Consider the following 16598-nt stretch of genomic DNA (forward strand, 5'->3'; position numbering starts at 1 on the left):
AACTTATGGTAAAACTATGGTAAAATTATTACAGGGACTTTAAGGTTCTTTACATATTTCTTCGACCAATGGGAATGCAGTAATTTTATACCCAGATATTCTAGAGTACGAGCTTCATCGTTTTAGAGATGAATACCATATTACTCTATAACGTGCTTCGCAACAGTAAGTTTTGCGATCTTAAGAAGAAAATATTTTAATTTACTTTGTCAATTCACCCCGTGATTATATTATTAGCAAAATTAATAAAGCAGGATTAAGAAAAAAAATTAAGCAATTCTATAAACGTATACTTTTAAATGTAACTTGTTATTATATCACGTTCGGTTCGATCGAAAGCACGATGTTTCATCGGTATGATTAAAACCACGTGCTTCGAGAGACCGACCGTTTTTGTAAAAAATGAGATATGATGTGAGCATTTTATTGAAACAAAATTACTATTACATTATTTCGTGCCAATTATTTTAATAATTATTCTTTTTGTGGAAAAGGTAATCACGCTACATGATCGATTTGTGAAAGAATATTAGAGAACAAAGATTTTTGCTATTATCGTAAAGAGGCATGCTGAGACAGAATGACGGAGTTTGTAGATGGTTGGATATTTGGACACACTCTAGGAGAAGGGGCTTTTGGCGAGTAAGTTCCTATACCTTAAATTTATATAAAAATAATTCTTGTTTCAGATTAATAAAAAGTTTTGTTTTAAAAAATTAAATATTTATTTTATTAAAACTATTATTATTACTAAAAATTGTTAATACCATTAAATTTTATTTTTATTTTCAGAGTAAAATTGGTTATAAATAAAACTACAGGTGAGGCTGTTGCTATGAAGATGGTAGATTTAGAAAAGCATCCAGATGCTCATCAAACTGTTCGTAAAGAAACTACAATTCACCGTATGCTCTCTAATCCTAACATTATACAGTATTTTGGAAAGCGTAGTGAACCTACTATGGAATATATATTTTTAGAATATGCATCAGGTGGAGAACTTTTTGATAGAATTGGTAAAATATTATATTGTTTATGCGAAACAAAATTCCAAAAATTTCAATACTGTTAATGAAAGTTTCTTCTAATTTAAAATAGAACCGGATATTGGTATGCCAATTTGGGAAGCACAAAAGTATTTCAAACAATTAATTTCTGCTATAGAGTATCTGCACAGCAAAGGTATTGCACACAGGGATTTGAAACCAGAAAATTTGTTATTAGATGAACATGATAATTTGAAAGTTTCTGATTTTGGTCTGGCAACAATATATCGTTTACAAGGCAAAGAACGTTGTTTAGAAAAAAGATGTGGAACATTACCATATGTTGCTCCAGAAGTATTATTGTGTGCCTATCATGCAGAACCAGCGGATATATGGTCATGTGGTATAATTCTTGTAGCTTTACTGAGTGGAGGTAATCTTTATAGCAAAATTTGTTTTAAAATTTTTGTAAAAAACTAATTTTGTCTGAATGGTAAATTTCAGTAGATATTAACATGTAAATATGTCTAATTAACTAATATAAACAAGTTCAAAATATTAAATTCTTCAAATATAATTATAAATACATTATGTAAATTGCTGATATAAACAATAATCCATGATGATTTGTAAAATGCAGACCTCTGTAATCTGTAGTGTAATGGTTTAATTCTAATGCATAACTTACATTTCTTAGTTTTTAACTGGTCCGTATCTGAACTATAGAACTGCCTTGGGATCAGTCCTTGGCAGACTGTCCAGAGTATATGGCATGGAGAGATGGAAAATATATGTCTCTTACACCATGGAAAAAATTGGATAATTCTTCGTTGTCTCTGTTAAAAAATGTTCTTATGCACTCACCAGTAACCAGATATACTATAAAGGATATTAAGCAACATAGATGGTTCGTCAAGAAATTCCAGGAAGGTATGCGTCAATTTGTGCATACACAAAATATTATTTTATTTTATACTATATAACATTTTCTAAAAGGGTCTATTATGGGTATGATCAAACAAATATTTACTTAGTCAGGTACTGAGTGACTCTGAGTACACATTAAATTACTCAAAGCAACTTGGTACCTAACTGAGTGGATATTGAATACAACTTTTGACATAAAAAGTAAGTAGGTAATAGCTTTATTTTTATTATTATTAAACATTAAATATACACAATAAAATGCAGTCAATATTATAATTATTCAAGATAATCAAAGCTTTTGCCTTTACTTTGGTAATACAGCTCTATGATTTTAATTAAGGATCATAAAGCTAGATTACCAAAGCAAAGAGCACTGGCATTATGCATCCAAATAAAATATTAACTACTTCCACTGATGTGTATGTGTGTAATATATATATACATATATATACATACATATATATAAGTTCTAGATAAAACAGTATTTTATATATAGAATTTTTATATATAGGAAGTGAATCTATCGATTTATTTTTCTTTGTATTTTTATGATACAATTTCGAATAGCATATAAATTATAAATAAATATAAAAATGATAATCAATAAAATTATTAAATTTCTGTATAATAGCTGGAAGTGTAGAAGGATATATTAGACCTGACGAAACAGATTTTGAAAACAGAAGACAAGCAACACAAGATGAAAACATAACAAGATTCTGTTTATCACAACCTGAATTGCCTGGGGTAGAAAATGCTAATCCAGTAGAAATTAATTTGGAAGAACGACCTGGATTTTCGTTCTCACAACCTGCGCATATAGAAGATTTATTGTTATGCACACAAGTACAAAATAAACAATTTACTCAAACAAGTCAGGTAATGTATATTTTTGTTAGAATTGCTAATGTATAAACATTAAAACTACTTAAAATTTATATTTCATCACCTATAATTTGATTTTACATTTATAGCAAAATACTTTCCAACGGTTAGTGCGACGTATGACAAGATTTTTTGTTAAAACAGACCTGGAAACAACTGTAAAACGTTTACTAAATTATTTTAAAAATGAAAATTATACGTGTCGTATTAATAATTTTGGCACAGTAAGTTATAAAATTATCATTTAAATTGAAGTTATATATTGAGATACTAATTATAAATAATTAATAATTTATATAATTATCTTTTTGCAGATTACTGTAACAGCAAATGATAGAAGAAAGATGCCTTTAGTCTTTAAAGTAAATGTGTTTGAAATGGATGGAAAGATATTAGTTGATTTTCGTTTGTCTAAAGGCTGTGGTCTAGAATTTAAACGAATATTCGTAAAAATTAAATCTTTATTAGAAGAAATCATATTAAAAGGTCCTATTACATGGCCAATTGCCGTGGCAACTGAATGCATGTCTTAATATTGTATACAACCAAATTTTATAATAAATTTTCTTATACTCTTTTAACCTTTAGAGTGCTGAATACTCGCGGTTTATGCGGTCCGTACGAACGGCGCGCGGCTAGCGCTGACGATCGCTGTGGACGGGGTACTTTTTCGTTAGACTGAACTCTGTTGATTGATTATTCAAAGCGCAAATCGTAATAAGTTATAGTAATTCTTTTGCACGAGATTAAATGATTCAAGAGCGTTATTTTTTAGTATTAATTATTTATTATAAACATTGAAATTTACAATAAACTAGAATTTGGGTAATAAACTAGAAAACTAAATTTAGTAAATATAACACAAGTTAATAATTCAGTTGTGTGTGAAAAATTTCAAAACAATTATCGATACATAATCCGACATCGCATTTTCTGCATTCGTATCGCGTATCGCTCCTTCTCTTACTTTTCATACAAACAACACATTTTCTTCTTGATAACTGTGTTGTGCCGGCACGATTAGGGCACTTTGATGGAAAATGCCTATCAATTAAACGAAATGGTAAATCCTCAGACTTTCTCTTTCCTCCTCCTACCATGCTCCCATGTTGGAAATATTTTCGTAAAATGTCTCTTATCAACGCTAAATGAAATTCACTAAATTTTTGTTTTGAAGCAGTAGATTTTTGATATAAAATATATGCATTATATATAGCTAAATCTAACAAATGGAAAAATAGTTTTTTGTACCACTTTATAGTTTTCCTTAGGGAATTAAGTGTACTCAAAATCATATCAACTCTACCTACAGCGCCCATGTTGGAATTATAGTCGACAATACATGATGGTTTCTTCTTATATAATCCTGTACGATAATCCCTTTTCTCAGATTCAATCAATGCAGCTGCATATGCAGAAGACAACATCCAAACCTCCTTTTTATCATGCCATTTCATTGCCAATAAAACGTTAGTCGATCGGTAGCACATTTCTCCTCTCTTCAACTTTTCTTCCATGTGGGGCATATCTCTCCTATTTTTACGAACGGTTCCAAATGCGTTAGTTTTGTTTTCGTGTAACACGTGGACTCGTGTACCAATTATCCGTAATTAGTGTATGGCCCTTTCCAAGATATGGCTGAAGCAGCGTCATCACAACATCTCCAGAGATTCCAATGGCTATGTTAGTTCTACTAATGTTTGTTTTTTGTCCAATATAAATTATGAAGTTCAATACATAATTAGTTTTACAATCACTAAGGACAAATAATTTAATGCCAAACCTACTTCTCTTGGATGGTATAAACTGTTTAAAATAACATCTGCCCTTGTACAGCAAAAGACTTTCGTCGACGCATAGGTTTTCGTAAGGTGCAAATGACTGCGAAAAGGAAATCTTTAATTTATCGATCACTAGTCGTATTTTTGCTAAAGGATCGTTACTTGCTGTATTATTATCGTTAAAGTGCAGCATTTGTAATAATACCATGTATCGATCTTGTGTCATTATTTTGCGGAAAATATTGCTTTTCGATAGTTCGTCCGTAGACAATATTCTCTCAAAGACAGTTTCTTCGAACGCGGCATTAGCATTGAAATGCATAAAAATAAGTACATTTCAGGGACTGTAGCATCCTTCCAATTCGTCAAATTCTTCCGAAAATATCATTTGGAAGGCGTCTAAAGGTGTTGATTCTGGGTTCAGATTTCCTTTTATTCCTGCAGTTTGTTCGTCAGATATGTAGTTTAGGCATTAAATTCGTTTTTGACCACAATATTCCTGTTTGGTGAGAGGTCTCGATATTTGCAGGTATTTCTGAACTTTCCTCTTCTGAAGATGTACTCAGTGTTCTGGGCCGTTTTCTATTTATTCTTCTTTGATCGATCGATTCTTCACTGTCTGATGATGGTGGATCAAACTGGTACACATCATTCATCAAATCGCCTGAATTGTAATCTTCTATTTCGCTGTCGTTTCTTATAAAATATTCTTCAATATTACTTGCTATTTTGAAGGGGAGGCTAAAAAGATAACACCCAGCAGACCTCGCAAAGGATATAACCTAGCAAACGGGAGGATGGTACCCCGCTGGGGGTAGCCACTAACATGTTAATATAACTGCTAAAAAATTTTACCAAATATCCAAATTATGAATATAAAGAAATAAATAAAAAAAAAAATTTTGGAGGGTGTCACAAGTAAAAGATAATCAAATAGATTATATAGGGCACTATCTTGGACTTTCCGGTACGCGACGAGCCTCTGAGGTTCTTGGAAGTTGTTATAAATTGTCCTTATGCCGCGGACTTTTTGGGTGTCCTCGGTCGTTGTCCGGTGCGGAACAGTCCGCGAAACAGATGCGACTGTCCGCGAAACAGGTAGACAATTGTTATAATGAGGCATTATTGGCATTTGTTTACTGCCATTACTAAGGAATGCATTTATATTTATCTCACACGAACGTAATAGTATTACTTCTGCGTAGGTGTTCGGGAAAATTGACAAACGGACATATATGCGTCCTTAGACCATGCCGGACACTTACAGAAGACGCATGTATCCTTAGTCCACACTGATAGCTTTCGCCAGACGCATACATGCGTCCATAGTACTCTAAGGGTTGAAACTTATTTTCTTCATCCCGTTTTATATGTTATGCAAATTTGTAATTTCTCTCGATATCTATCGCAATCTTGTCACACAATAACGTAGTTTCTAATATTAACAATGAAAGATACAAACAAACGAGTTTTATGTACATTTTTATGAATTATTATGCTTTGTATATTTTTGCTTAACAATAATTTTGTTGCTTCATTCCCTCAAAAACTACACATTATATCGAGAGAAAACATTCCAAATGTCCCCTAACCTCAATTTTTAAACGTCATTATAATGTTCTTATTTTTACACTTTATTATATTTACAATTACTAGTTTAATTGTATTTGTGTTCTCTAACTACCTCAATGTTATATATTTTTTGGATATTTATAAACAGTGGTTCTTTAATGACATTCATAATTTTCAATTGTATGATTTTATTATTGGTAAGTAACGTATAAATATATAATATATATTTTTTATATACGTTTTATACTAAACATTCTAAATATAATCATGTATATATGCATAAAATAAATTAAAGGAAAATAAATCCGATCAAAATTGTATTGTACAAGTTAAAATTATGATTTTTGAATTCAGTTGGAGCTGGTACTGCAGGTGCAATTTTAACTAAAAGATTAGCAGAACATGGATATACAATATTATTACTTGAAGCTGGAGGAGTTGCACCACCTTTTTTAGATATCCCATTATTAGCTCCTCTCATTCAGAACACTCCATATGATTGGCAATACATCACTGTACCACAACAAAATGCTTGCAAGGGTTTAAAGAACAATGTATACTATATAATTAATCATAATATGATATTAAATAAAATATATTATTAAGAATTTATAACAATTAATAATAGCAAAGCAAATGGCCAATGGGTAAAATCCTTGGTGGAACTAGTAGATTAAATTATATGCTCTACGTACGAGGACATCCTTTAGATTATAAGGATTGGTTTCCAGATTTTATTGGTAATTACCAGGGCTTATTATTATTTTTCATTTACTATTGTTATTATAGTTTGAAAATATTTTCAGAACCTATTAAAGGAAATGATGGCCCAATGCATATAATTGATTTAGGATGGAACACTGGTCTTGCCGACATAATTTTAAAAGGATTGCAAGAATTACGTCAAGACATTGGAAACATCAATGATAATTTAAAAACTGGTAATTATTAATAAAGAAGTAACAAAAATGTGTGATTTTATCGTTTTATTGATTTAGGTTTCATGAAAGCACAATTATCTATGGAAAATGGAAAACGGTGGAGTACAGACAAATTATTGTATGAATATCTAAAAACTAAATTGTCCATTATTACTCATGCTCATGTGGAAAAAGTATGTTTAGAATTAAATATATAATCATTCTAAATTTGGAATTATTAGTATCAATTGTTTTAAGGTATTAATGGAATCGAACAGAGCAATAGGAGTGCAGTTTATTGCATTAAATAAAACATTTAAAGCAATTTCAAAAAGAGGTGTTATTCTGTGTGCTGGTGCGATTGGTACTCCAAAATTATTAATGTTGTCTGGTATTGGACCAAAAGAACACTTGGAAAATTTAAAAGTAAAATTTGTTTACTGAACATTGGTTTTTATATTTTTTTCTTGTAATAATATATAATAAATAATAGGCTATGTTATTTTCAGATAAATGTCATTAATGATTTACCAGTTGGTCAACATTTAGTTGATCATGTGCTTACTGGAATTGATCTAATTATGCTTAATACAAGTATAGGTCTTAGTATGGCTAGTACTTTAAATCCGATGTCAGCATTAAATTACTTTTTTTTTGGAAAAGGTAAAATTTATTGAAAATTAAAAATTTCCAATTGTCACTATTTATATTATATTTTTGTGTGTTTTATGTTAGGGCCTTGGACATTTTCAGGAGTTGATGTTTTGGGAACATTTCATAGTTCTACTCAAAAAAATAAATCAAATATACCAGATTTACAAATAATGGTAATGCCACTTGGGCTATCAAGAGATAATGGTATTGTCTTAAAAGAAGCTATGGGAATTTCCGAAAAAGTATGTTACATAAAAATCTACTATTACATAAATTTCTTATAGTACTGATTATGAATTATGATTATGAATTATTATGAATACTAATAATACCGATTATGAATACTAATTTTATAGGTATATAAAGAATACTTTGCTCCTAATTCATATAAAAACACAATAACAATTGCTCCAGTGTTATTACATCCAAAAAGCAAAGGAGAAATCAAATTAAGTAGTAATAATTCTCTTGACCCACCTTTAATTGATCCAAAATATTTGACAAATAAAGATGATATTGCAACCCTTATAGATGGTATCATATCTGATTAATTACTGTTATATATATGCTATTTATAATAAGATTACACAGGTATTCAATTTTTCAGGGTTGCAATTTGTAAAAAAACTTATTGAAACCAATGCAATGAAAAGTGTTGGTGCAACTATTTATAAAAAACATTACCCTGGTTGTGAAAATGAAATATTTGATAGCACAAAATATTGGGAATGTTACATACAACATTTAACTTTAACTTCATATCATCCTGCCGGTACATGTCGAATAGGTGATGTTGTTGATGAAATGTTTAAGTAAGTTATTCATTTCCCACATAAAACAGTTCTTTACTTTATATAAGCGTTATATAAATTACTTTTATAGGGTTTATGGTACAAAAAATTTATATGTAGTTGATGCATCTGTATTTCCGGTTTTACCAAGTGGTAATATTAATGCTGCAGTTATAATGATTGCCGAAAAAGCTGCACGTATAATTAAACATAATACAAAAGTTTACATGAGTCATACAGAATGTCATAAATTATATAATTATTATTACATACCTAATGATTAATATATGAGAAATATAATTCTTTTATTGAATACTAATTTTAATTTAATTTAAGTAAACAAAAGTAAATCATATAAGAAGTACATCTTATATTGTCTAACATTTAACATCCAGGAAATTCTACTATAAAGTGTATATTTATGTACAATATTTATATATTATATATTTTTTATTTTAGTAAATTAGACCTAAGATTGCAAAAAATTTTTCATTTTTTTTATAAGCAAATGAGACTTGTTATTATTTGTAAATAATGAAAGTTATTTGTATGTGTGTTTTATGAAATATTAATAAGTATGTCTGTTATTTTTATAACTATGTTTGAAATAGTGATTGCTATTATGACTGTTACGATTTGTAGTAGAGCTATGGTCCATGTGATGACTAATATGTTTATGTTGATCTCTATGATAAGGATGTGGCCGTTGAGATCTTCTATCATTGTTATTCTTATTCTCATTGTTATAAGAACAATTATTTGTCTCTGTCATCTGTAAATCTGTGTTTAATATCATATTTGTTCCAAATGAATCATTTAAATGAGACATATAATTTCCTAAGATTATTGCCTGGCCTAAATGAAGCCAATTATTGAAATTTATAAAATTGTCCGGTGAGTTGTTTATTTGTGGTAATTCTACATTTTTCCGATGGCTTATATTAAGAGTGCGATTAAACAGAGATGTACCACTGAATAGTTCTAAAGCATATGATACAGAATTAACGTGTTTATATGTTACAAATCCAAATCGTCTTTGTTTGCCATTACGATCTTTAGGAATAGTGACGTTTTCTACTGGACCAGCCTATAAAATTGAAGAAAATACTTTTGTCAAAGATCAAATATAAAAATAAACTATGCAACATAATAGCTTCATCCGTTTTTGCAATTAGCTAAACAATCAAAATATACAACGAAATTTCAAGATAATATTCTGAATCCGTGCACTTGCTTGGTGTCATAACTCCGTTGTCAGTGCAGTTGCATAAAAATGTCAAAGAAGAAAGATGAATGATTCAAAGAGTCTGTAGAAGTGCAATGGTGTATGTGCAATCAACAATTGAATTATTTTTCTAAATGGGAATGGATATTTTTTTTTGTAGGTAGACTCCTCTTGTCATTCTATGAATAAAGTATTAGAATAATATAGTAGAAAACTGATTAGTTAAGATATTTTATATGTAATTTTGTAGCATATTATATGAAAAACAAGGGAAGACGTGACGCAATACTTCTATTTTTTTCCGTCTTACTTGTGATAAATTTTGCAAAATTAGAATTAACCATTTGAGTCCTAGGGATCATTGAAAAAACAGGGTCAAAAAATCCCGAACAGAGCGATAGCGCTTGTCTTGATTGATTGCGAAGAGAAACAAACGGCACGATAACGCTCGTCAGATTTGTTACTTTAAGAAATACATCTATATTATTGTATCTATATTATTAGTTTATAAATATTTCAAGTTTTGTTTAATAAAAATTATTGAGAAGATAACAATAAAATACAAAATATCGTCAGTCATCTGTAGCGTTCAAATGTACTGGAACTTTCCAACACAAAATCTAAATAGCTCAAACGATTAACATATCTAGATAATTAATCATTTTTCCACCATTGTATTTTAATATCTTTTAACGTAGAATGACGAGAGGAATCTTACAGATGTAACCAATCATCCGACTTTGAGATCTTTCTGTAACGGTACTTGTAACAGAGTTATAACATGAAATAGTTGTGTGAAACACTATATATAATTTAGACTAATTACGTTGTCACGTAGTATCAAATCACACATTTAAAAGTGTACGTGAAGTCAATATAAAACTATTGCAAATAACCTAGAAATTTGTTGTTATTTACTAAAATATCAAATATTATGGGGAAATGTCTTCTGAATTACAAACCTGTAAAAATAATTCGTATAGAATTTCTTCCGTTACTTTATCGCTTAAATTTCCACACCAAAGAGTTTTCGTATCTTCACTCATATTGTTACAATAAGGTAGAAATTGATTAATCAAAATTTATTAAAACTACAAAAATAATTTCAGCAATAATTAAACGAAATATGTTACGCAGTATGGTAAACGTGTTTTAGTTATAATTCCTATATTTGGCACTAAAAAGAGAGTTAATGCTTGAACAACACCAACTATGCGAAGTCAATTCATTTAAACTACTTTATCCATGATCAAAAGATAAAATTGGCGGTACATATGTACTTGCAAGTATTATTATAAGAGTGTTTTATAAAATAGTGTTTCTGTATCGTTTTCATCCTAACCAAAACAATAAATGCTACGAAGTTATATTTATGTAAAACAAAATAGGAATATATTTACTGTATGAAGATATATAGAAAAATGTATAACGTACGCAGAATTATTTTGTCTTGATACTTTATGTTCGATTAAGTACGTAAACAAAATATATTAAAGACGTTACAATTAGTAAAATACAACTTGTTAAAAAGATTAAAAGATCGAAGTAAAAAGTTAAAATGTCTATGAGATTAAGTAAATGTTCAGATCATGAGATAACAATCATTCTTGATACAGAATCAAATTCTGATAAAGAACAAGAATCATATGATGATATTACAGCAGCTAAGATACAAAAAAAGAGAAAAAATGTTATAGATATATCTCCAGACACAAAAAATGTTCTAAATATATCTTCAGAATCAGAAAATGTATTTCAAAAGTTTAAGTATACGTTGCCAAAAAATAACATCTTACATAAAGACCAAGTTTCTCTTAAAATTAAGCTTAGGAGATCTACAGAGAAAAGTTTATATAAAATTGATACAGATTCCGAGTGTGAAAATTCTATTCGTAGATCTCGCAGCCGACTTCAAAGACAGAGGAAAAAATGTAATCCAGAAGTAGAGAATAAAAAATCATATATTGACAATAAAGATAATTCTATAAAAAATAATGCAAATGATGATAGCAAATTGATATCAGGAGAAATTGATGGTGATATATCAAGGAAAGGTAGAAATAGAAGACCACCTTTAAGGCTTTCTTATTACGAGTGTGATACAATACGTAGAATAAATTCCCCATCTTTAAGGGATAGAAAAGCCATTAATTATAATGAGGATAAGTTATTTATAAATTCCATTGTATCTAATATGAAGAATAACAAAAAATTATTAAACCAGCAAAAGAAAGAAACTCCAAACAGTTCTATTGACAAACAGAATTTAGAAGTTAAACCTGTATATTCAAATACAAGAAATAATAAAAGAAATCGTATTCTATCTGAAAAAGATGAAGGAAATGATAGTAGCACAGATTCTAAAATATCCAAAGCAAAGTTATTAAAAAAATCCAATAAATCCAAGAGTAGAAACGATAAATTGGATCATGCTCCAACAAAAGATGAGGAAGATGTTAGTGATATAGATTCTAAAATATCCAGAGCAAAGTCATTAAAAAGATCTAATAAATCTGAGAGTAGAAGCGATATGTTGGATCATGCTCCAACAAAAGATGAGGAAGATGTTAGTGATATAGATTCTAAAATATCCAGAGCAAAGTCATTAAAAAGATCTAATAAATCTGGGAGTAGAAGCGATATGTTGGATCATGCTGCAATAAAAGATGAGGAAGATGTTAGTGATACAGATTCTAAAATATCCAGAGCAAAGTCATTAAAAAAATCCAGTAAATCTGAGAGTAGAAGCGATAAATTGGATCATGCTTTAAAAATACATGAAACAATAAAGAAACAAGATTCGTCAACATCTACAAATAGTACACCTGTTAAATTAGTTAAACAAAAAAGAGTAATTTGTGAAAATACACCAAAACAGATTCAATCTGTTGGTAACAATGACAGTGATACTGAGGGAGAAAGTTTAGCCGATACATATAAACGTATTAAAATTTCATCAGCAGTTAAAAATTCTGCTAATTCTACTAACTCTACACCAGTTAAAATAAATAAGCAAAAAGGAGTAATAAATAATAAGAATAACAATGATGCAGAGGATGAATACTTGTCTGATATGTATAAACGTATTAAAATTTCATCTGCAAAGAAAAATATCTTAACTCCACAAACAAGAAATAATATGCAGAATAGCATAGAGTCATGTCTAGAAAAAACTCATTTGAGCACTCCAAAATCTCGTCCAAAATATAATAATTTAACACCATCACTGATAAAAAGAAAAAGTGCTCTATTAAAACCAAATACACCATTACAGGAAGCTAGATCTAGATTACATGTTAGTGCTGTACCAAAATCTTTACCTTGTAGGGAAGAAGAATTTAATAATATTTTTACATTTCTTAGAGGAAAGTTAGAAGATAAAAGTGGAGGGTATGTTAAAAAAATTGTTTCTTAAAAAATTAAATTACATACTAAATTTAAGAAATTTGCAGATGTATATATATAAGTGGAGTACCAGGGACAGGTAAAACTGCAACTGTAAACGAAGCTGTTAGATGTCTGCAAAGGTTGATAGTTAAAGGTCAGTTGGATGATTTCGACTATGTTGCAATTAATGGGATGAAACTAACTGAACCAAGACAAGCTTATGTGCAAATTCTAAAGCAGCTGAATGGTAGAACAGCTACATGGGAGCAATCATACCATACACTTGAAAAAAGATTTCATAGTAGTGCTTCTAAAATGACATTGCTTCTTGTAGACGAAGTATGATTTCCTTTAAATGTTATATATCATTTATAGGCACTATGGATATTTATTGCTAATATATATCATTCTTGTAGCTCGACTTGTTGTGTACAAAACGTCAGGATGTTGTATACAATTTATTAGATTGGCCAACAAAATCAACAGCACAGTTAGTTGTTATCACTATAGCAAATACTATGGATTTACCTGAGAGAGTTTTGATGGGTCGGGTTACATCGCGTTTAGGCCTAACACGATTGACTTTTCAACCTTATAATTTCAAACAACTACAGGAAATAGTCACGTCTCGACTTAAGGACTATGATGGTTTTAGAAGTGAAGCTGTACAACTAGTTGCAAGGTATCGCAATACTTATATTGTGGTATCATATTTATATTGTTATTGCTTATCAAATATTTTATTTTAGGAAAGTTTCTGCTGTATCTGGAGATGCTAGACGCGCTCTGGATATATGTCGTCGTGCTATGGAAATCGCGGAATTGCGAAATGCTGAAACGATATCTCTTCAAGATGTATCGGAAGCTGTATCCGAAATGATTGCATCGGCAAAAGTTCAGGCTATAAAACACTGTTCAAAAGTGGAAAAAATATTTTTGCTTGCTGTATCTGCAGAAGTTACGCGAACTTCGATCGAAGAAGTATATTTTAAAAATGCATATAGACAAGTTGAGTCATTGTGCTCTTTTGACGGTTCGTTCGTTTAATGTGAGATACTAGCTAATATTTGAAAAGATTATAAGTTTATTTATTGTTTACTCAATTGTGTTACAGGTATCGAAGTACCTACCATAACGGAAATACTTGCTGTATGCGCAAGATTGGGTTCCAATAGATTGTTAATATGCGAACACTCGAAAAATGACATACATCAAAAGATTTTATTGAACGTTTCTACGGATGATATTCACTATGCAACTCAGGAATTAGATTTAAATTGAAAATAGATTATAATTTTTTAAATAGATGCATGTGTGTCACGCGCGCGCGTGTGTGTGTCTTTGGATAATATGTTATGTGCTTCCTGAAAAGTGCCTTAGTATATGAAGTAATCTATCAAATTTTTAATTTTTTACTCTATTGCAACTAACATTTATGAATTTTTGTAATATAAATTATTATATTATATTATTTATTAACGAATTAAATTTTATGTCTAAAATACATTAAGTAGTAATTTACTAATTATTATCATTATTAACGATATATATGCGGAAATCTATTAATATACATTAGCGAATTACGTAATTTAGGAATCTCATCTACAAATTTTACTGACCTAATACATCATCTAATACATTCTGAATATAAGCAGTGTTTATATAATAAAATCATGGTTAACGAGAACATTGAAGAACAAATTTTAATGTTTCACAGTGAACAAAAGTGGTTAGATATTGTTAATTTAAATTGCACTTTGACTAAATTAGATAAAAGCAGATTATTTTGGGTTTTACCAACTATTAATGATTTACATTGGATAAAAGAAATAATTGATAAACACGAAGTGGTTTGTCTAGCAAGCATAGGATGTGGTTGTGGTTTATTAGAATGGTTGTTTGAAAAATATTCTGGTAAGATATTCGTAAGGTATATTTATAATTTTTAACTGTTAAAAAAATTTAAGTGTTATTCTTGATCAGTCTTCGAAATAAAATTTCGCATTTTTAATTACTTTTTTAAGGTTTAAACGTGACCGGTGTAGAAGTAAATCGCTCATGGTGGTGTAGTAAATATTCACCGCCCTTATTTTTAAAAAATATTGTTTTCATTAGTGAAAATAATAAAAACAATTTTTTTTTATCGGACAAATATGCTCTTTTATTTTGTTATTTTAATAACTCATCGGCATTTCGTGATTATATCGAAAATTATAAAGGGAATCTTATTTTTGTCATTGGACCAAAATCAAATGAAAATCGTTGGACGGATCCAATGCCATTTGATGAAAAGTTTAATGAATATGGTTGGAAATTAATAGGTGAGAAGGAAATGGATCGAACAAACGATTATATTACAGTATATAACAAATAACTAAATCTTATATAAAAATAAACTTTTAAAAAACATGCTGATGTGAGTACTTATTAAAAAAGACAGATGTTTTATTTTAAATGGTTTGTAAAAGCTTTTAGGATATTTACATATAATATTTTTATAAAATTCAATAAGTTGGAAGAAATTAAAAATATTTTCGAAGAAGATTAGAACAGATAAGAAATAAATTTGTCGCATTGCTTTGAAGCTATCTTCGATAAGACAAAATTTAATTGTTCGATTATCGAAATGTCATCGATTATTTCTGACTATGATATTAGACTCTAGTCAGACTAGTACATTTTGTTTCAAGTGTCAACATTATTAATGTCAAATAGTTGTGTGACTAATATTTATAAATATCAAACGTCTAAAATATAGAAATATGTCTACGAATAAGGATATCAGCACATTGAAGGATCAAGATGAAAAGAACAAGACGAAAGTTTATTGCACATTTTGCCCGTCTAAAATGCTTAATGCTGGTGCAGCCCGGCTAGTTAATATTGAGGTGAATCATTTGTTTTTTTTTTAACACGAAGCATTAGTAAAAAAGTTAAATTACATAGAATTCCAATATTCGCCAAAATTTCATTAAACGTTGTACGTTGCGTTAAGTCATTTAGATATATCTGTATTTGTTACAGACCTAACCTAAAAATCTATATAGTTTGTAGTTTATTTTTTGGTTAGTGTTGTGCTGTTATACTAACATGAAACACAATAGAGTCGAAAAATGTTTAGTAGTTGAGCTAAGGTGTGTCATGTAATATTTTAGTTTAATCTACCCTATATACATCGTAAGGGAGAAGGTGAAGCTGATCAACAGGAACTGATAACCAACTATTGGTTGGTGGAGGACATGTATACATTTGAAAATATTGGTGTTTCGCATACAGTAGACAACGTAAAGTATTTAGCATGTGCAGATTGTGAAAGGGGTCCAGTGGGTTGGCACGATTTATCTACAAAGAAATCATACATTGCGCTAAGTAGAGTTAAGCACGAATGATTTATATTGAATAAAATTGTTTTTTAATTTTATATAAAAGGAGTGGTCAGATCTTTTATCCCAAAACTATACGTTACACCA

General features: G+C 29.5%; 7 protein-coding genes across 10 annotated transcripts; 5 read left to right on the forward strand and 2 right to left on the reverse strand.

Moving 5' to 3' along the window:
• The first annotated feature begins 111 nt into the window (after nt 1–111).
• LOC126924222 (serine/threonine-protein kinase grp) lies at nt 112–3379 on the forward strand. The gene is made up of 8 exons (XM_050738474.1): nt 112–414; nt 495–642; nt 793–1016; nt 1099–1419; nt 1713–1916; nt 2545–2792; nt 2888–3022; nt 3113–3379. The coding sequence occupies exons 2-8, from the start codon at nt 581–583 to the stop codon at nt 3329–3331; spliced, it is 1413 nt and encodes a 470-aa protein (XP_050594431.1). The 5' UTR covers nt 112–414; nt 495–580; the 3' UTR covers nt 3332–3379.
• Nucleotides 3380–3768: 389 nt separating this feature from the next.
• LOC126924502 (piggyBac transposable element-derived protein 4-like) lies at nt 3769–4805 on the reverse strand. Its single transcript, XM_050739046.1, has 3 exons — nt 4396–4805; nt 3958–4331; nt 3769–3842 (listed from the first exon to the last, which is right to left on the reverse strand). Exons 1-3 carry the CDS (start codon nt 4803–4805, stop codon nt 3769–3771), a joined length of 858 nt encoding a protein of 285 aa, XP_050595003.1.
• A 142-nt stretch (nt 4806–4947) lies between these two features.
• On the forward strand, nt 4948–9674 carry LOC126924219 (glucose dehydrogenase [FAD, quinone]-like). 2 transcript variants are annotated; one of them, XM_050738469.1, is made up of 12 exons: nt 4948–5677; nt 5785–6348; nt 6506–6705; nt 6780–6891; nt 6958–7092; nt 7150–7265; nt 7330–7497; nt 7581–7734; nt 7807–7967; nt 8082–8259; nt 8333–8537; nt 8608–9674. In XM_050738469.1, the coding sequence occupies exons 2-12, from the start codon at nt 6195–6197 to the stop codon at nt 8798–8800; spliced, it is 1776 nt and encodes a 591-aa protein (XP_050594426.1). In that variant the 5' UTR covers nt 4948–5677; nt 5785–6194; the 3' UTR covers nt 8801–9674. The 2 variants fall into 2 exon arrangements, with proteins under 2 accessions (XP_050594426.1, XP_050594425.1); XM_050738468.1 differs by having other exon boundaries at nt 4948–6348.
• Nucleotides 6505–10924, reverse strand: LOC126924232 (splicing regulator RBM11). Its single transcript, XM_050738489.1, has 2 exons — nt 10704–10924; nt 6505–9603 (listed from the first exon to the last, which is right to left on the reverse strand). Exons 1-2 carry the CDS (start codon nt 10785–10787, stop codon nt 9085–9087), a joined length of 603 nt encoding a protein of 200 aa, XP_050594446.1. The 5' UTR covers nt 10788–10924; the 3' UTR covers nt 6505–9084.
• An 87-nt stretch (nt 10925–11011) lies between these two features.
• Nucleotides 11012–14632, forward strand: LOC126924215 (origin recognition complex subunit 1). 2 transcript variants are annotated; one of them, XM_050738460.1, is made up of 5 exons: nt 11012–13131; nt 13194–13467; nt 13545–13810; nt 13878–14136; nt 14243–14396. In XM_050738460.1, exons 1-5 carry the CDS (start codon nt 11300–11302, stop codon nt 14261–14263), a joined length of 2652 nt encoding a protein of 883 aa, XP_050594417.1. In that variant the 5' UTR covers nt 11012–11299; the 3' UTR covers nt 14264–14396. The 2 variants fall into 2 exon arrangements, with proteins under 2 accessions (XP_050594417.1, XP_050594416.1); XM_050738459.1 differs by having other exon boundaries at nt 11016–13131; nt 13878–14161; nt 14243–14632.
• A 131-nt stretch (nt 14633–14763) lies between these two features.
• Nucleotides 14764–15965, forward strand: LOC126924521 (uncharacterized). Of its 2 annotated transcripts, XM_050739110.1 has the most exons (3): nt 14764–15042; nt 15153–15449; nt 15597–15965. In XM_050739110.1, exons 1-3 carry the CDS (start codon nt 14802–14804, stop codon nt 15674–15676), a joined length of 618 nt encoding a protein of 205 aa, XP_050595067.1. In that variant the 5' UTR covers nt 14764–14801; the 3' UTR covers nt 15677–15965. The 2 variants fall into 2 exon arrangements, with proteins under 2 accessions (XP_050595067.1, XP_050595069.1); XM_050739112.1 differs by having other exon boundaries at nt 15153–15965.
• Nucleotides 15875–16556, forward strand: LOC126924523 (guanine nucleotide exchange factor MSS4 homolog). Its single transcript, XM_050739115.1, has 2 exons — nt 15875–16016; nt 16284–16556. Exons 1-2 carry the CDS (start codon nt 15891–15893, stop codon nt 16515–16517), a joined length of 360 nt encoding a protein of 119 aa, XP_050595072.1. The 5' UTR covers nt 15875–15890; the 3' UTR covers nt 16518–16556.
• The last annotated feature ends 42 nt before the right edge of the window (nt 16557–16598 follow it).

Source organism: Bombus affinis, chromosome 14 (genome assembly GCF_024516045.1).
Source record: "Bombus affinis isolate iyBomAffi1 chromosome 14, iyBomAffi1.2, whole genome shotgun sequence".
Taxonomy (NCBI): Eukaryota; Metazoa; Arthropoda; class Insecta; order Hymenoptera; family Apidae; genus Bombus; species Bombus affinis.